General features: G+C 45.1%; 1 protein-coding gene across 5 annotated transcripts in view; it reads left to right on the top strand.

Moving 5' to 3' along the window:
• Positions 1–21194, top strand: part of SSX2IP (SSX family member 2 interacting protein) — a 472212-nt gene that overhangs the window by 253396 nt on the left and 197622 nt on the right. For all 5 annotated transcript variants that reach the window (XM_078645587.1, XM_078645605.1, XM_078645619.1 and 2 more), the window contains exon 8: positions 1222–1393. In XM_078645587.1, the coding sequence (XP_078501713.1) occupies positions 1222–1393 (172 nt within the window). The remainder of the gene's footprint in view (positions 1–1221; positions 1394–21194) is intronic.

A 21194-nucleotide genomic window follows, 5' to 3' on the forward strand; every position in this document is an offset into this window, starting at 1 on the left:
CACAGAAGGAGGGTGAAGGGGGATATAAAAGTGAGGGAAAAAGAGTGAAAAAGTAGAGAAAAAGCAGAGCGAGAGAATGGAGACAGAGGTCCACTGGACCACCAGGGATGAGGCGCAGGTGAAACCTGTGGGTGGAGGAGAGCCTTGAACACCAACACTGGAGAGTGCAGGGGCTCGGGGGAAGGCCTCACTTTAATGGTGGAGCTGCGAGGGAGGGAGAGCAATTTCACTGACAATGAGTCCGTGGTCTTGCTCCATACGTGGTCTTGCACTGTATAAACAACAAAATGTATACATACATACTATAAAGTGAAGTGTGGAGTACTACATTTTTGTTTAAATATATTTTATATTTTGTGTAACAGCTCTGTGTACACAAACTATATATTTTTAATCTTTTCTATTGTCTTGACTATACACAAGTGTTCACTCCTTTGTAATATTGTCCTGTTAGCATTGTGCATGTAATTGGTATTGAATGTTTACATCTTCAGGACTTAAAAAAAAAAAATATATATATATATAGATCACCGAAACGCTTTGTCATTCTTTTAAATGACTACTGTGAATAATATGTACATAATGTTGGTGACGATGGAATTGAATATTGTACGTTGATATAAAATAACACTGTTTAAATATGGATTGGGTCGAGATGTGATGTTTGCCTGTCTGAGTCTGGTGAACACATATGTAACAAATGTGGAAAAGGAAGTTATCCTAGCGAAATTGTGAATTTTTACACAAATGCTTTGAGTCTTTCTGTTTCTTCCAATGTATTATGTAATAATAAGAAGACCTGAATCCTAAAGTCTTCACTATACTGTTAAATGGTTGAGGACCTGCAGCAAGTCAGCATACGATAACTGCGATAAAGGCACTAACTTCTTCATTTGAGGTAGGGAGTTTATCAAGCGAACAAAAGTTTTTTTTTTGTTTTTTTTTTAATTTGGCCGTCAACAATCCCCATCCCCTTGGGAAAGGGACATTGAGGTATTGCTCTTCTACACTTCATTTGGTTTTACAGTAATGCAGTTTGTTCTTCTAAAACTCCTCAAACTATACTGTTTTGCTTTTGGTGATCACGTGGTTTGGTGCTTCCAAGTATGCCGATAGTTTGTAAGGAGAATCTAGGGAAGTATTCTCTCATTTCTAAAAGTGTGTGGTTTACTTGTCTTAGACTATTTAAGCATAAAATATTTTTGTATGGAAAACTTTCAGGAATGAAGAAGAAATGTACAAAGTTATGCTAACTAACTATGAGCTACGACAGAAGCAACTTATGATTGAAAATGCTGAACTTAAGAAGGTGCTACAGCAAATGAAGAAAGAAATGATCTTTATCCTGACGCCACAGAAACCTCGGGAGAAAATTGAAGACAGCTGTAACGCAGTGGGTAACGTTTGAAGCAATGCAGATCCTGGCACACTTTGCTGAATGTTGATAGTTTGATATAAATGAGCTATTTTCACCAACATTTCACACTGACCATGCGATTAGCCTTATCTAGTCTTTGTAACCTTTTTAACTTGTAAGTTGAATGTATGCTCTTGAATGACATTCCTTTTTTGATGATACCCTGCTTAAAATCGGGTAGAAATAATTTTATCAAGGCTGCTGAAACCTGAACAGGTCTCCCCAAACAGATCAGAAAGCAGGATAATTGGTTGTCTTTTAAGAAACCCTGTACAAACAAATGGCAGCCAAGGAACCCAGTGCTGCACCACCCAGAGTATTCACTTGTAACAGTGCACCCACCTTGCCAACCTCTAATGGCCAGCTGCTCATTGACCATGAATCCTCAAATTTTGTGCACAAAATAGAGAGGCAACAAACACAATTTTTTGCATAAGTAGTCAACTACACATTATAACTCCTAGATCCTTTATGTAAGTGTTGCGTATTCCTTATAGGGGTTCTTCATCCATGTTTCAAAAAGCACAACCAACGCTATGTAAATGGCTTATACCATACACGGCTGTGAAAATTGACCCAAGACTGCAGGTTAGCGCGTCATTTGACTCCACAACTATTGTGCGACGAATGCGAAACAAACTGACTAGATTGCGGAAATGAACCTTTGAGAGGAAGTGCATCTAAAGCTATTGAACCTTTGTTGATATACGCCTTACGATATCTAGGAGAACCAGTGGGTTGATGATCTTGCCCTTAGGAAGCCTTTGTTAAAGTAAAACCCGCTGGCGGTGCTTTTTGTACATGGATGAAGAATCTCAAAGAATGCGCTACGCTCCTGTCAAAGACCTATGAGTTAATTTTTTTGCCTAAGTAGTCAACCTTTAGATTTTGTTAGTTGTCTTTTTTTGTGTACAAAATCTTTAGGAAACCGGTTAAGACTGATTTTGTTTGCCCATTAGTTATCCTCCAGTTTTTTGTTTAATCAATAAGTTTCCTTATTTGCTGTGTGGAGCAATGACCCCTCTCTTTGTAAACACTGTTTTGTTGTTTGTTTTCCACTTTGTGTAATGGAGACATTATTGGTTTCAATCTTTTAAGTATCCATTAGTTAGAGCTTCCGACTTCGCTTTGTTTGAGTATTGGTAGATCGTCTTTGTGCCATATTTTGAAGCTTACAGAAAAGCAAGCAGTTCTTCTCAATAGAGAGGTGTGGTACCAAGGATAAGAGCTTGGTGAGAGATAATTGCTAGTATGGTTATAGAACCTGTTTACATAATTTAATTGAGACGGAGAACCTTTTACTTAAACTGTCTTGTAATAAAGAATTTTGGAAGAGCCGGAATGGTTTTCCACAGGCTTGGCAAAAAGTGGGACCATGTTGCATGTTGTTGTAAAGTCCTATTTTTTTTAGATAAGTTAAGCCCAATTCCTAGGTTGGCCATAATTATATGCTATGACACACCTCTGACAAAGCTTCCAAAGTGTATTTTAACAGCTTTGCCAATAGTTGGAAATACCATGTTTCAGGCCTTCTACTTGTAAGACAGATGCTGTTGTGGGAGGAATGGAAATCCCCTTATTTTTATTTCTGTAATAAGTTCAGATGTTTTACATTGTGCAGTTTCACCCACTTCCCTATAAATCTGGACATGAATATTCATAATGAAATGGAGGGCAAACCAATTATTTAAAAAATATATATTTTTATTTGAATTTTACAGACAATTAAGACATTAAACATTTGTATATTGCGGTGTCTATACAGGGAGGCGACAATTTCGGTTATGATATTGGTAGCCTGGATTACATAGGCTTGAATTCCCTGTTAGCGTCATTGTACAACGGTTCCCAACATTTTTCAACCTGCGCCTCGCTTGACCTATTGGCCATTGGCCGTGGCTCCCCATTATGTTTCTTTTTTTGACGGGTGGGAGGATGTAAGCTCAGCCTGAGGAGTACCTCCATTTTCCCCCTGAAAATAATTTGGATGAAGCCGATTATTCTGAGTATTATGATCATAGATGTAATTCTATCCTATCGATTGTGGACCCCCATGCAGTGTCAACAAATGATTGAAGGGGCACAGTGTTCTCAGAGAAGTGATCTATTACTTCATTGTGATGTAGTGCTCATAAAAGAGGTGTGTCTTTAGTTCATTCCTGAGCAGCATTTGTGAGGCCCTGATAGATACAGTAATTTTGTTTGAGATCCTGGGTGCATTGATAGAGAAGGTCTGCGCCTACCGTCTATTTTTTTTCTTTTTTGCACATTATTGCATCCTGTCTGATGGTTCCAGGCTGTCCTTGTTTCCTTAGCAGGGTGGTCCTTGAGCCTTAGGTTGGTGTCCAGGGTAAATCCAAGTAACTTATTTTTGTGTAAAAGTTGGGGTCTGAATTGTTCCCAGTTCATGCTGCTGACTCCTGTTTGGAATAATTACTGGGTGTTTTTCTTGGTAAAAAAACAACCCCTTGAAGGGCTGGGCTTCAGATCGGTGCTGAACATCCCCTTCTGAATGAGGGGCTGAAATTGCTTGTGGTGTAGAAGGCCTGGAGCAGAGGATACTTTCAAGTAATATACCTTTATCCAGGATTGGGGTATCTTTCATAGATTCACATGCCTGAATCATTCCCCGTCGACGAGGCGGGAGTCCCACGGTAAATAAAAAAGCAGTGCAAAAAGCACTTTGTAGTAGTAGTAGGCCCTAGGAATAGGCCTGAGGCCTAAATTATAGTAGCCTATCTACCACATTATGTAAAAAAGACCAAAGTCTTTGCTCCAACCAATCAGCTCACAGCACCCTCCAGAACCCTCTCTGCAGAGCTAGCTCTCCTCAGATTTTCACCGCACGTCGTGGGTGAAGGGAGTCTCCCTGAGCTCTGCTCAGTTTTTTCTTCAGTTTTACTTCTTTTTGGATTACAAGCTCATACTTCATTTCTCTGACCCAATTAAGGCGGTAATATGGCAGAATGGCAGTAAACAAGGTAGTAGACTATGATTTATGTCTAACCTTTTCCTCAATAACTCTCACGTTCTGAGAGATGAGGCCGCTTTGGGTCAGAAACTTTTACCGGCCACTTCTGAGGAGGATGAGGAGAGGTAGAAGGGAGAAGTCGCGCCAGGAGCCTACTGAGGGCGCGCATAAATACCTGCCACTTCTGAGGAGGATGAGGTGAGGTAGAAGGGAGAAGTCGCGCCAGGAGCCTACTGAGGGCGCGCATAAATACCTGCCACTTCTGAGGAGGATGAGGTGAGGTGGAAGGGAGAAGTCGCGCTACTGAGGGCGCGCATAAAAGCCATAAGATTCACTTTGAGTCTTTATAGGCACTTCTCACAGAGGATACAACTCCCTTTTTTCATCCCTGACACTACATCAGGGAAGCCCTCTTGACCGGACATTAGGAGTATATACCAAATATCTCCATGTCTAATATTACTGCCTCACCAAAATGATCCTCATCTACGATGATCGTCGACGATGGCCTCTTCTACGAGGGTTGTTGACGACCGCCTCATCTACGGTGGTCGTTGACGACAGCCTCGTCTACGACTGTCGTCGACGACGGCTTAGTCTACGACGATCGGCGACCACAGCTTTGTCTACGACGGTCGTCGACGACGGGCCTCGTCTATGGCGGTCGTCGACGACGGGCCTCGTCTACGACGGTCGTCGACGACGGGCCTCGTCTACGACGGTCGTCGACGACGGGCCTCGTCTACGACGGTCGTCGACGACGGGCCTCGTCTACGACGGTCGTCGACGACGGGCCTCGTCTACGACGGTCGTCTACGACGGGCCTCGTCTACGACGGTCGTCGACGACGGGCCTCGTCTACGACGGTCGTCGACGATGGCCGCACATTGATGACGGCCTCATATCTGACTGCTGATCTTTGATAGTGTCATCTACAATGGCAATGCCTAGCTACGACGGACGTCTATGACAGCTTTATCAAGGTGGCTTCATATACATATGGCCTTGTTTGTGCATGGTCTATACTACACATGGCTCTGTCTATGCATGGTATCATCTATGGCTGACCATCATTCAATTGCCTCATCTATGAGTGCCTCATCTACGGAGGATATCACCTATTTTAACCTCATCTATGATGGTATTGCTATGACTGTCTTCTATGACAGCATCATTCACTTACAATGGCCACGTTTACCAATGGCCACGTTTACCACCAATGGCCTCGTCTACCAATGGCTTCCTCTGTAAAGGGCTTGCTCGAATAATGGCCTTGTATGCCAATGGCCTTGTCTTACAATGGCCTCGTCTATCAATGGCTCTGTCTATCAATGGTTTTATCTACCAATGGCCTCATCTCCTGATGATCTCATCTACCAATGGCCGCATCTACCGATGGCCTCATCTACGAAGGGCAAATGGCCCCATTTGTTACCCTCATCTACGGATGCCCTCACTTATGAATGCCTCATCTTCAATGGCATTGTATATGGCTGTCGTCTGACAGCCTCGTTTGGAAGGGTTGCTCATGACGGTCATCTATGACGTCGTGCTAGTCTGCAATTACCCCGCTTACATGACCATGTCTACGACAAAGTCTATCATGAGATTGGCTGAGATGGCTTCAGCGGTAAGAGCATCCTATATATTCTTAACGTAGTGGGCAACAGCTAGATTTTCACTGCCAACTACAGGCAAACAGAATATATCCTTCATGGTTTCGAGGAGGTATGCATCACGAGAGTGGTACGTATAATAGACTAAGTCTATTCCAGCAGTATTTCTGCGCATAGAATAGAAATAATGTGTACCTACTAGCAGCCCATCCAATCTGATAGGCCACCGTTCGACCAGATTCAGTAACTTCACAGACTGCTCATTAGCAATCTAAAATCCTGCAATACCCATCTCCACACCGCCTTACAAAGAAGGATGTCGTCTGGACCTTATAAAAAAAAATATATATATATATATATATATATATATATTTCTTTACTTTGGCAGTGGCCTCTAGTAGAGCTGACAATCTTTTATCCTTGATCGGTTTCTATGATCGTCCAATGTGGTTGGACATAGCGAATTTCAATGACCTCATTCCTGAGGACCGACAGCGGGATGCAGGAAAGATTCTGTTGGAAGGTGCACGCCAGGAATGGCTTAAAGCCGCTACCTTCAGCCCTGAGCGAAGTTTCTAGGCATGGCCTATGATGAAGAGTTGTCGGTTTGCTAAACATTTGAATGAAGCCCCCTTGGTTATAAAACCGGGCACTGATAATGCACGATCATTAAGCACCCTTTAATATGGGCGCGGATCTTTCAGAGAAGCGTGATAAAGGGGTTTTCATCAAGAGGAAGATACCAAAACCAATCGGATGAACAGTATCAATCTCAGTACAGCCTTGCAGCCAGGCATCTTTCCGTAGATAATCTGTCTATTTTCTCCCGTCACGAACGAGATTTAAGTATCCAGACTGAGACACTAACAGGAGGCCATGATCACCACAAGGTTCCAATCATTTTATCCTTTTCTCGCGTGGTCCCGAAGGTTTCAGGTTTTTGTTTCCAAGCAACAAGGAACTATATCGGACCAATGTGTCCTAAAACTAGTAACCAATGGCCACTCCCTGGAATTCCTCAATCAGCCATATACTACTCCGCCCAGGGGTCCCCCTCCCCCTCGTTTTCACAACAATTATGTTATTTAAACGAAGGATATTTTATGGCTTCTCTGGATGGAGAGGGTGTGAATTTCCACATACTTGTCCACCCCAAACAGCACGAATATTTTTGCTTTCACGCGGCTGACGCCCATTATAGGTGCGTAGTGCTCCCGTTTGGGCTGAGTCATCACCAAGAGCCTTTCACGAAGTACTTGGTACTAGTGGCAGCGACATTGAGATCTTGAGGAATGCAAGTGTTCCCCTGTCTAGACGATTGGCTGCTTAAAGGTCCTTCTGAACACGAAATCAGGATTGCCACAGTAGATGTACCCATCTCATTTTTTCTCTGGGGCTGATTCTCAACGACAGCATATTGCAGTTAGGTCCTTTCCAAGTAAATGTATTTTCTCGGAGCAGGTTTAGACACAATCCACAACAAAGCATTCTTGTCACACGACCACCAGTTGTGTTTTCAAAAATGGGCAAGGTTAACTTCATAAGTTCAGTTTCAGTTCAAATGTTTGTTTCGTTCCTGAAGATGTGCTCTTCAGCGATACATCTCATACCATTAGCATGGCTCAAAATGACACCTTTTCAGATAGAACTACAGTTTGAAGATCAATAACCAATGGGTTCGTTCGACGATACCATCAAGGTTACGCCGTGCATGATCAATCCTGTACATTGCTGGTCGCAGACAGAGAATATTGCCCAGGGTCGCACGTTCCTGCAAACCATTCCAGGGTTTGTTTTAACGATTGATGCCTCCATGGAAGGATGGGGAGGTCATCGGCAGGATTTGCAGAATTCAAGGAACATAGTCTCAAAGACAACGACAACAGCAGATCAACAGGCTTGAGCTCCACATTGCTGTTCTGTCCCCCCAAGCATTTCGCTTGAGGATTGAGGGTTTGTCTGTGCCAGTACAGACCGCAAACACCATCCGCATGTCTTATATCAATACACAAGGAGAAACTACATCTGCTATACTCTCGCAAGAGGTTCAGGAATTGTGCGAAGAAGTTGCATTGCACAAGATGTCTTGAGAGCTTAACACGTCAGGGCTCTCCACAATGCTCCGAGCATGTCTCAGTCGGACTGTCACGAGTGGACGCCGGAAAAGGGACAGGTGAACCCAGTTTTTCCAAGTTTGGGTTAATCTGGCACGGGATCCATTTGCATTCAGAGAGAACAAGGACGGACGATATTATGCCAGCAGGTTTCCTTAACAGGAATCAAGAGGGAATGCCCTGTCCATGCAAATGTCAGGGGTTTGTGCTTATGAGTTATCCCCCAATACCATTGGTTCCGAAGGTGTTCTGCAAGATGAAGCTGCAAGGTTACCATCTGATTCCGATTGCACCCCGTTGGCCAATATTGGTTCTCAGAACTTCTGCTATTGTTTATAGACAGGCCCATTTGGCTGCGGCTTGGGCCTCCGATATTGTCAGGGGACGGAGATCAAGTGGTTCGTCCGGATCCATAGTCATTACTATTGCACGCACAGCTTATCATTTGTTAGAGTTCAAGGGCATCAACGTTTCAAAGAACTGTTGTGAAATTTTGGCCAATTCTCGAGCCCGAGGCACAATCAAGGCTCATCGCCTCAAATGGAAGCGATTTTGCGGTTAGTGTGAGGTGATAGCAATTCACTCAATTACAGTTACTGCAGAACAAGTTCTCCATTATCTGCTCTTCTAGCCAAGTCTGGGCTTAGTTTTTTCTTCAACAAAAAAAATGCGTCTTGCTGCTCTTTCCAGAATTAGGAAATGTTAAAAATGTTCTTTTTTCTGCTCTTCAGCGCTTGTCAGACAGTTTATGAAAGGGCTTTTCCGAGCCTTTCTCTCCAGTGCGAGCACCCTCCCAGAGTGAGCACTCTGCATTGCTAGTGCGGTTCATGCAGTGTACATTTGAGCTGATCCATAAACCAGCTCTCAGATTCCTCACCTGGAAGGTTGCCCATTTACTGGTTCTTACTTCGGAAAAAAGGGTTCGTGAAATCTAAGCTTTCACTATGAGGAACACCTCACTTTTACATTTTCCTCGGAACTATGTCACCCTTTGGTCGAATCCTGGGTTCATTTCTAGGGTACCGACACAATTTCACTCTAACGAACCGGTAAGATTAAGGACATGCATGTTTTCTTTCCAAATCCTTCAACCCCAGCGGACAGAACATTGCATTCTTTAGACATCAAAAGATGCTTAAACTTCTACTCCAGAGAACCAAGACTTTTAGAAAATCAGATCATCTGTTTGTGACTTATGGCCAGATTACATTGGGTATAGCGGTCACTAAAGCTACGTTTTCTAGATGGATAGCCTCTGCCATCCAGTTCTGTCACATCAAGGCTAACCGACCATTGACAAGGTCTGTTCGATCTCATTCAACAAGAGCTGTGGCAGCATCTGCAGCTTTGTTTGCAGGGGTGACGCTTGAAAACATTTGCCGTGCTGCGACATGGAAGAATGTCCACACGTTTACAAAACATTACTGCCTACAATCAGCAAATCAGAATGATGCGGCAGTGGGCCAAACCGTTTTTACGCCACATGTTTCCATAGGAATACATTCAGGTTCTAACGTTGGCTTATTTCTTACAAAGTACATACAATTCAAGTTGTTGTTTATAATATAGAGACATGTGTTATCATATACTGAGTTTCTATGATACTAAGGTTCCTTTCCTGTAGGAAATTGCATGATTTCTATGTTGGTTCGGAAGATGACTTGTTAATAGGTCAATCTCTAGCCGATTGTTGGTTGTTAACGGTACATTCATGGGGGTGCACTACAATAAGTCTCCCACCATCCGCAACCGACTTTGCCAGGTTTACTGCTTGCTATTCTGATTCAGGCATGTGAATCTATGAAAGATACCCCAATACTGGATAAGAAAACAGTTACTTACCTGTAACTACGGTTATCCAGTATTGGTATCTTTCATAGATTCACATGCACCCACCCTCCTCCCCGGAGAGTCAGTTCTCTAAGATTGGGATACTTGTTCCCACTTGTGCTACGAAAATCTGAGGAGAGCTAGCTCTGCAGAGAGGGTTCTGGAGGGTGCTGTGAGCTGATTGGTTGGAGCAAAGACTTTGGTCTTTTTTACATAATGAGGTAGATAGGCTACTATAATTTAGGCCTCAGGCCTATTCCTAGGGCCTACTACTACTACAAAGTGCTTTTTGCACTGCTTTTTTATTTACCGTGGGACTCCCCCCTCGTCGACGGGGAATGATTCAGGCATGTGAATCTATGAAAGATACCAATACTGGATAACCGTAGTTACAGGTAAGTAACTTGTTTTCTTCCCCAGCAGTGCCCTGTGAGTACTAAGGTTTTGGCAGTGACCTCTCCCTGCAGTGTACCCCATGATATACATGAACATACACTCCCTCTTGCCACTAATGATCACACAACTCATATTAATCCCCCATGCAGAAAAGGGAGTAAATGCAAGTATCGTCTTCATTGAGGGCTGAAGATAAACTTGAATTCATACAAACTGTGCCTCTTATTGTACACATATAAATTAGCTATATACACATCAGTGCATAGATGTGCGTGTGGTGAACTATATACCTTGGTGTACAAACGTACTTGTGATAAGATGAGCTATGTATTTGAGTTCTTGTACTAAAAAGACAAAAGGTGCACATTCCATCATTCACATTTCCTCTGTGAGGTTAGACTTTTTGTTAACAATAGACACACTTGTGTCTTGTTTTACCACTCTTTATAACCTGTATCCAGCAGGTAACCACCAAAAGCGTACTCTACCTATCAGGATTGTTACCAAGCCCCAACAACTCCACAGGTTAAAAGAAGAGATTGAGGATCAATCGGAAATACGTGGATAACAGTTTAAACCTCAATGACTTGAGCCGTGTTATATATATATAAGGACGAGTCTGTTAGGAAATTTCTGATTTGTTTCATGGTAATGACATCGGACTTCACAGCCTCATATCGTTTGGTAAACATCTAATTTTACAAAGACATGCATGTGTGGGTCTAAAATTTGAAAGCCTGCAGAGTTCACATTGAAAGGTTTGCATTAGTAACTGTGTGTGAAATTAAACATTTGAACTGGGCAGCCACACCATGAAAGGAATGCGAACTAGATAATACCAAGGGCCCAGGCTCCTCAGGACATTTATAAAAAAAAAACGTTTTATCAATACAAAATAATGAAAAACATTTAAACCAGGTTTTCTTCGGTAAAACTGAGCATTTTTAAGCATTTCTAAGCCATGCCAAAATAAACATATACCTGACCCAAGCCATTTCAAAGTATAAATTGGATTACATATAGAGGAAGATGAGTATGAAAGTTGAGGGAGTGAGCGCTGCCCCTGAAGGGATCTTCTTAGTAAAAGAGAAGGGATGAAGGCTGGGCCTGAGTTCTGAAGGGAAAACATACAACTGATGTCTTTCCTGTGCCAAGTTTGCATTTCACATACCTAAAGGACACCCATTGCCAGCTGAGCTCTGCTTCTGAAGATTAACGGAACTTGAAAAGTGACTCTGTGTGTTAATGCGGTGCTCATCCTGTTTGCCAGCGCACAAAATGCTGACCTGGTCGAAACTAACATTTGAACAAAACAATTATACATGGCTAAGCAGGGCATGGTTTGTACCAGTAACCAAAGAAAGTCTATAGACTTTCTAGATGGGCATCAGACATACAGCTTTCCACGATCACAAAATGCATGACGGCCCTCAAAGCTACCAATTCGGGCCTCGCCATCTAAGAGAAATGTACAATTACCTTTTCCAGGCAAACTTTTGTATATTTAGAAAACATGGCTGTCTGAAAAAAAAAAAAAAGACACACATGCAGGCTGTTTTGTCCAGAGGCAGGGACGGCAGGCACGCCGCTGTTCAAGGTTCCAGCAGAGCCAGTGTCTTCCTGCAGAGCCACAGCGACCGCACCCCAGTGGCGAAAATAGCACTGCAAGGCACCTGCGAAGAACCGAGCCTGCCTTTTAGCGAACGCCCTACTCCCGAGTTATATAAACATAACCTGCATTGTCTTTAAAAAAAACATTGGTGCAGTTTGGTAAAGTTCAGAAAGTCTGTTCTCAAATGTAAGCGACTTTTGAAGAATCGAGTCTCCCAGCCCACTTTATTACCGCGCACTGTGCTAACTAACCCTGGGCGTAGTGTGCGGAGTGGGGCTCCGCGGAGCTACGCGAAGTGGGCGCAAAACTACGCCCACCCGCGCACTCCGCGTAGCCCCACTACGCACCGCCCGCCTCCCTCCCGCCCTCCCTAAATATGTAAATAAAAGGATAGAAAGGTTTTAAAGACACTTACCTTGTCCGCCGCGTCCCCGGGACTCCCTCTCGCCGTCCCTGGATTCGCGCCGCCGCCATTTCGGATACTCATGCGCGGGTGCCCGCGCATGCGCATTTCTCATGAGAAATGCGCATGCGCGGCCGCCCGCGCATGCGCATTAGTATCCGAAATGGCGGCGGCGCGAATCCAGGGACGGCGAGAGGGAGCCCCGGGGACGCGGCGGACAAGGTAAGTGTCTTTAAAACCTTTCTATCCTTTTATTTACATATTTAGGGAGGGCGGGAGGGAGGCGGGTGGCGGCCGGCTACGCACCGTCTGTGGAGCGCGCGTAGTGCCGCCTGGCTATGCCCGCTACGCAAAATGCGTAGGAGACGGCACTACGCGCACACCGTGCTCGGAGCGTAGCTGGCCGCCCACGGTTAGTGCTAACCTAAGCACATTTGCATATTTATCTTGGCTCGAGTGCCTGAAGAAAACAAAACAGGTGGTGAACGTGACATAGTGGTTCCCAAACTGTGTGCTTTGGTGCACCGGGGTGCCGCGGCACACAGTTTGGGAACCACTGAAACATATAACTTAGAACAAGTACCCTGCGTCGTTAAGCGCTGGGGGGGGGGGGAGGGGTGACAGATGAATTTGGCTGGTCGACTTGGGTCATGAGGTACGGCTGGCACCTGTCCCCTGGACTACCCCACTTACCCTCTTTCTCTTTTTCCCTCTCAATCCACCAAATCGATCCACAAGGCAAACCAATTTTCATTTCGTTTTTGTATTACTGCAGGGTTAACTAGCACTGGCTTAAGGTTCCCCTAATGGTTAAAGGTTATCAGTATGTTTAACTTTGAAAGACAAACCTTTCAGGTGCATTCCAGCCAGGGAAGCCTGACTGACATCCCATGTCATATACTTTTTGGGATCATATTATGGTGGAAATTAGCTTTTCACATTGTAGATGAATCTTCCCCACCTACACCATTTTTTAACAAGAGAAATATAGGCCCTACAAGTCCATGCAAACAAAGTGTACCATAGTTCCTTTCATTGCACTAAGCGGGCGCCAGGGGAACAGATCTAAAACAGATTTCCATGTCCTGGGGGAAGGCTTAATGGGGTGTGGAGGGCTTCGGGGGGCGGTTGGACACAGTAGTGGGACTGCTGCATGCTGGTAATGCTATAATCTGTATAGGTGATATTGAGTATGCCTTGATATTGTTAAGCCCCGTTTGAGAGTGCCATGACTGCTGCCAGACTAAAAAAAAACTCTACAATGGAAAGAGTTCCTTGATTGTACATAGGTGGAACTAACCTTAACCATGTTTGAGGTTTGGTAGGATCATTGTGAATTCCAAGTGCCTCGGAAATCTTTTTATATTGGTTTCCATGTCCACAATTAAAGTAACTAATCGCTGGTTGAACACCTGGCCCATATTGAACTATTCCTAGATCTAAAAATATACACTTCTAGAAATTTAAGGTCTCGTACAGTAATGGCCTGAGTGAAATAATTCCCCAGGTGTTAGTTAAAAAGTTAAATCTATAATCTTGTATGCCCTTTGAAAGTTTTTTTTTTTAAACACCTTTGTTTGAGGCATGTGTGCTGTAGATACGCATGCTTTGCATAATCCTGCCATCTAGTGTTGGGTCTGGATGTTTGCAAGTTTTTCTTCGAGGAAGTCTTTCCTAGTCACGAGTTAAGGTGACTCCTCCTTTTGGTGATAGTGCGCATGGTCTTCGACGCCATAGTTAGATTGTTTTTTTTCCCTCCATCGGGTTCCTGCATGTATTGCTGCGCTCCGGTTCGAAACTGTTCTTCGGGTTCCCCCTCGACACGCAATCCTCTCTACCCTTGACGGTATTGTTTCCGTACACGTTCCCACTTCTCTGCATATCGTTTCTACATCGGAATCTAACTTCCATTGCAAAGCTTCGTGGACGGCCTATGAGGGCTAACTGCGCTCTGTCAACTCTTTTGATGGATCGGACTTTTTTTAATTCTGTCCTCAGTGCCACGTGATGTATCTGCGCAGCGACTCACATGAAGTGTGCAACTTGTGCTGGTCTCCTGAGTTCAAGGAAAAAAAATGTGACGCTTGCAAATCATTCCAGTCGAAGAAGACTCTTCGCCATCGTTAGGCTCGACGTCGAGAGATACAGCCTCAAAGCACTGAAGACACGCCAGACCTCTTCGGTGAAGACTGCGGCCAAGAAGACTCCATGCCATCTGTGGCAGAGGAGGAAGCAGCTTTTTCCGCACAAGACTCTGATTCGGAGCTCGAGATACACCTTGATGCCAAAGAACTGCCGCAGGGACAAGGTGACCTGTGTGCCAAAGACACCTTGTCCCCAAAAACCCCGAATAACCGAAGACTTAAGTACCACCTCTGCGTCCTGGCCAAGGTCCGCACCGAGACTACGTTTCTGACCCTCCGCCTCCGGGCCAGGCTCCGAAACAACCAATCAAACCTTCCGGCTCGGTACAGAGTCGCAAAAGTCCTCTTTGAAGGCAAAACCCTCTGGTACCAAGCACAGATCCGGCTCTGAGAAGAAATCCTCTGTGCTAAAACCCAAGCAACATTCGGAGCCAAAACCTTCCATGCCGAAGACAACGGCACCGATTTACTTCGGTGCCAAAACACCAAGAGACCCCTTCGGATCTGAAAATGGACACTTTCTGTTAGCACCTGATCCGAAGCAAAAGAGGCAACATATAAACCCAGAGACTGGCCATATTCACACAAAATCACCTAAAAAATGGAAGCTTCAGGATTAGGACACCTTACAAGATTCCCTTGAATAAAAAATCTGTAGCTACAAGTCCTTTCCATCTACCATCATCTCAAACACGTCTGTCTCCACCTGAGAATCCTTTGCAGATTACACCTCGGGATTCCCCACAATCTCACGATAACTATGCAGATGATGGGGGGATGAATCTCCCAATAGAGCCGTGGACAGATTACACAATTGATACACCAGGTGATAAAGATCCAGACCTTTACCCAGCCAAACCTTCTCCTCCAGACAACAATGCATCACACCAAGAACTCATTGCCGGGGCTGCACATTACCATAGTGTGGAACTGCACAAAGAATCACTAGAAGATTTTTTGTTCGAGACTTTAGCATCCACACACAGCTCATCAGACACTTCCAATGCTTAAAGACATGATGATGAGATTTTTAAAGACCCAGTCAGAGCACACATCTGGACTCCTAGAGTGGACAAAACATTTAAGGCCTCTCCTACAAATCCTGCATTTATCAAGGGACAGTTGCCATTCGATTGTATAGTAGCATCTAATGCTTGCAAGCGGACAAATTCTCAGACATCAGGAGATGCTCCTCCGCCAGATAAAGAATCCAAATTAATTGATGCTCTGGTAAGTGAATAGCTGCTCAGGTTGCAATTCAATGGTGCATTGCAAATACGCAAGGCCTTTTATCCAGGTATGACAGGGCACACTGGGACGAAATGGATCAGTTGCTCCAGTATTTCCCAGATGAGCATAAGGCACAGGACTTAGTAAATGAAGGAAAGCTCATTTCTAATTCCTCTATACTATATGGTCTAGATGCTGCAGACACTGCAGCTAGGGAGGTTAACACCAGCATCCTGCTCAGGAGACACCCCTGGTTAAGGATTTCAGGTTTTAAACCTGAGGTTCAAATATTAATCCTTAACGCACTCTCGGATAAGAACACCTATTTGATCCTAATGAAGACCAGGCGTTCGAGAAAATGAAAAAGGACACTGAAGTAGCTAAGTCTATGGGAGCGCTCCAGACTACATCCAAGAGAGGCTCCTTTCGTTGCTCCTTTTACAGAGGAGGGTCAAAAACACAGAGGAGGGTCAAAAACACATCTCCAGATCAAAATACCTCAACTTACAAGGGGAACAACCAGTCCTCTCCCTCCAGAGGGTTTTTTCAAGGAGGTTATAGAGGCAGCTACTTCAGGGGTAGGGGTAAGGGTAACTTGCCTGGTAATTCCCCTTCGCCCAACAAATATTGACTTGCCCACGCTTCCCCCTGATTACACCACACCTGTCGGGGGAAGACTTCAACAATTTCTCCCCATTTGGCAGTATATAACATTAGACAAATTGGGTGCCTGGATTTATCTAACATGGTTATTCCTGGAGCTTACCAGCAATCCCCCAAACATTCCAACTCGATCTCATAAGTTATCTCCAGAACACATCACTTGCTAAAACAAGAGATCCAGTCCCTTTTACAAAAAAGGCACAATAGAGCCAGTTCCAATACAGTACCAGGGCTCAGGGGATTACGCTCTGTACTTTCTCATCCCCAGTAAGGACAGTTCCCTAAGACCTATTCTGGATCTCAAGAGGCTAAACCATTATATATTGTCAGAGCGCTTTCCACATGGTGACACTTCAACAGGTACGCCCACTTTTACAAAGAGCAGACTTTGTCTACTCTAGATTTAAAAGACGCATATTTTCTTGTTCCAATTCATCCGGCTCATTGCAATTACCTCAGATTTGTGATAACAGACAAGCATTACCAGTTCAAGCAGCTTCCCTTCGGAGTGACTACAGCACCCCGAGTTTTTACCAAGTGCCTGGCAGTAGTCGCTGCTTATCTCAGAAGACAACAAATTCACGTCTTCCCCTATCTGGATGACTGGCTTATCAAAAGTAGCACTCACCAGCACTGACTGCAGCACACACCGATCACAATAGATCTACTTCATCAACTGGGATTCGCCCTCGATCAATCAGGGAGTTTAAAGTACACTACTCATCCGTGAGGGTCTCAAGGTGCTGGGGGGTGAGGGGGGATGCAGCTCCGGTTCAGCCAAAGAGCCAGGTCTTGACACTCTTCCTGAAAGTGTGCAGAGTAGAGGAGCGACTTATGTTGACTGAGAGCTCGTTCCAGGTTTTGTAAGCGACGTAGGAGAAGGCTCTTCCACCCGCTCTGGTTCTGCAAATGCAAGGGGTTTCTGCTAGGGTGAGGTCGTGAGTGGAGGTTCCTCTTGGGTACATGGAAGGATACTCTTTCATTGAGTTATTTGGGTCCGGTGTTGTGGAGGGATTTGCAGGCGTGGTGAGTAGCTTGAAGGTTACTCTCTTCTAGAGGGAGAGCCAGTGGAGGTCTTGCAGGTGTTGGGTGATGTGCTTATGTCGTGGGATGCTGAGGACGAGTCTAGCCTCACTGTTCTTGATGGTCTGGGTTTTACTTAGTAGGGATTTGTTGATTACAGATTAGAGGGCTTTTCCGTAGTCCAGTCTGCTTGTTATGAGTGCACGGGAGATGGTCTTTGTGGCTTTGGGGGGGATCCACTTGAAGGTCTTGAGGAGAATGCGGAGGGTGTTGAAGCAGGAGGAAGCAACGGCGTTGATCTGTCAGGTCATGGTGAGGGAGGAGTAGAGTATGATGCCGAGGTTCCTGGTGCGGTCCTTGGGTGTGTGGGGGTGCCAAGGGCCACCAGGAGTTGTCCCTTGCTGAGGGAGTGGGTCCAAGGTTGAGGACTTCTGTCATCTCAGGGTTGAGTTTCAGACAGCTGTTGCTCATCCAGGTTGCAATGTCTTTCATTCCTTCTTGGAAGCCTAGTCTGGTGGTTTTGGGGTCCTTCGTTAGTGAGAGGATAAGCTGGGTGTCGACGTAGGATACAATGCTGAGTCCATGCTGTCTGACGATGGCATGGACTCAGCATTGTATCCTACGCCGACACCCAGCTTATCCTCTCACTAACGAAGGCGGCAAGGGGGGGGGGGGCCCATGTAGATGTTGAAGAGCGTGGCACTGAGCGATCATCCTTGGGGTGCTCCGCAGTTGATCTCTATGGGTTCAGAGAGGAAAGGCGGGAATCTGATCTTTTCAGTTCTGCCGACGACTAAGGAGCAGAGCCAGTCCAAGGCGGTTCCCTGTATGCCAGCGTCGTGGAGTCTGGCTGTGAGAATGCAATGGTTACTGCGGAATTCGGATTGGGAGGAGTTGAGGATGACATTCTCTTTGATGAAGTGTGTCAGGTGGGCATTGACTATCTTCTCTGTGACTTTGGCTGCGAAGGGAAGGTGAGAGATGGGTCAGTAGTTCTTCAGATCTGTTGGGTCTGCAGAGGGTTTATTGAGGAGGGTCTTGACTTCTGCGCATTTCCAGTCGTCAGGGAAAGTGCCAGATTCGAAGGAGGCGTTAATGGTGCGTCGTATCTCAGGCGCTTTGGCGGCAGCTCTGTGGAAGATGTACGGCAGGCAGGGGTCAGTGTGGGCTCCTGAGTGAGTGCACTTCATGACCGTGGTGGTATCTTCGGTGGGGTCCAGGCGGTGATGGTGGACTGGCTGTCGTCAGTTGAGGAAAGGGTGGTTTCTGGAGACTGCTCGCTAAAGTTGTCGTAAAGGGCCTTGATTTTCAGGTGGAAGTAGGACCCGAGCTTGTTGCAGAGGTCCTAGGAGGGAGTTAAGTCCGTCGCTTCCCTAGAGGGTTTGGTGAATTGCTGGATGATGTTGAAAAGTTCCTTGGAGTTGCTGGAGTTGGTGAGGATTTTGTTCTGGATGAAGGTCTTATTGGTGGATCTTGAGGAGGATGCACTTCAGGGCTTCAGTGGTTTTGGTGTCCGGCTTGGGGGTGGCGGACGTGGTGGTGCAGAGGATGGTGACGGTTCGATGGCAGGAGAACTGCCTATGGGTGGTGTTTGGTGTGGACAGCTGGCAGTTGTTTCTTCTGGGGTTGAGTGCGAGGAGGGCAGCTGAGCCGTAGCGGTGGAAGGTCGGAGCTCCAGGGTCCCTGGCCCTGATTGCGGTTGGATCGCAGACTGGCTTTTCTTTGGCATGCCAGTGGCGCGGTCGTGCAGTGGCTGGCTTAAATCGAGAAGCGGAGGGAAGCGCAGTTGGAAGGCGGGAACCGGTAGGGGAGAGGGGCCACGGGGGCAGCAGCTGCTGGAAGGGTGGCGAAAACTGGCACAACGGCACAGGACGAAGAAAACAGTGCAAACTGGCAAAATACAACAGAATACAGAAAAGACAATTTTCAGGCACAATTAAGACAGGACTGACAACAGCGGACCAGTAGAAGAGCAAGGCTCTCCCACTGGACAACCAGGGATGAGGCACAGGCAGGAGCCTGTGCGTGGAGGAGGGTCTTGAACACCTGCCAGCTCAGAGGTGAACGGTGGTAGCGGCACAACAGCTGAACTGTTGAGGGAAATCTGTTATTTATTTTTATTTATAAAGTTTTGTATAGCACGAACATGACCTCGAAGGGTATCTGATCGCTTCACATTGCGGAACGGGAAAAACATAGTACAGGGAAATGGCAAAGGGGGTAACAGAAAATAACTTATTTAGCTAATACAATAGAGTACCAAGATGCAAGCAAACCGTACTTAGTAGGGTATAACAGACAACCCTGAGCTTTACCTTTGATAGACCCAAAAGAATGTGGTAAGAGGGTCATTGAGAAAGCAGAGGAGCCATGACCAATTAAGATAAGAACTTGTTCATTAGGATCATTTTTACTTCATGTTTGAAGGAAGCTGTGGATGTTATTCTGCGTATGTCCGGTGGGAGAGTTCCAGATCTTTAGTGCCGTACTAGAGAAAGCTCTAGACCTTGTTCTATTTTTGCGAAATGTCCAAGGTTTCAAGAAGAGTGAATTTGCACTTCTTGATGGTCTGCCCCCTCCAGATAGTTCTAGATTTTGAGCCAGGTAAACAGGGGTTTTGAAATGGAGGGCTTTGTGCATCTTACAGTCAATCTTTAGCTGTATTCTTACTTCATAGGGTAACCCGTTTAGGGATCTCAGAGCTGGGGATATGTGCGCATGGTAATACCACCAAGGATTCCTCCTGCCCCTGTGTGGAATCTCAAAATCATTCTCACTAGACTCTTAGGGCCATTTCTATCAAAGTATTCTAGTAAAAACGTCATCACTCACAGAACAGGGAAGGCATGAGTAATATTTAGGTTAAGGACATCTCTGGAGTAGGTGCATAGCTCATTGAGAGAAATAAATAGCTGAATGAGGCTGTTCAAAATGTTGATCTGCCACTGCAGAGGACATACACTCACATATATATTTTTGGGGGAACTATTCTAGTTCTTAATATTTAGTGTGGCTTATGTCAAATATGTTGTTGTGACGTATATATCTGACGTATGTATACTTGTAATATTTGGTGTTAATAAATAAGTAACAAGTTGTTAAAACAACGTATGCCGCGTCAATAGGTCACGTGGAAAAAGATTATTGATTTAATCTTCAAGTTGTATCTTCAGTTACAGATTACAGAAAGATGGTAAGTTCCATGGAATGGACCACCAGGAGCCTCCTTCCCGCTCACCCCGTACACTGCAACTGACTCACCTTCTTCAAACTCAAACACTCCAGCTTTCTAATGACCTCACCACTGGCTGGGCAGCAAGGCAGAGAACAACAATGGCAGGGATGCATGATACTAGCAAATAGATTACAGCACAAGTGTTTAAAAAAAATAGATAAATATGATGAATTCGCCCTCCAAAACAACAACAGATCTGTGTTTTTTGTTTCCTTAATCCAACTTTTATTGATGAAGACAGAGGTTTTGTTAGTGTACGTGAGATATTGATTGGGCCTATTATCCTTTCAACCCGATAGGGGCAACCCATACCTCTCGATTCAGGTTTGGTTGTTAAGACATCCTAAGGTGCATATGAAAGAATAGTGATCCTGCCTGGTAACAAGCCAGTTGCCCTCATGAAGCTGAGTGTGAAGGGCACTTTTCTACATAGGCACACTAATTAAGCACACTTGTGCAGGAGCAAGAGTAAGTATGGTGTTAGTGCATGAGGACTACTGAAAGCTGAGAAAAGCAGCTGCTAGACACTGATACAGAGCT

Source organism: Lissotriton helveticus, chromosome 1_1 (genome assembly GCF_964261635.1).
Source record: "Lissotriton helveticus chromosome 1_1, aLisHel1.1, whole genome shotgun sequence".
In the NCBI taxonomy this organism is placed as follows: domain Eukaryota; kingdom Metazoa; phylum Chordata; class Amphibia; order Caudata; family Salamandridae; genus Lissotriton; species Lissotriton helveticus.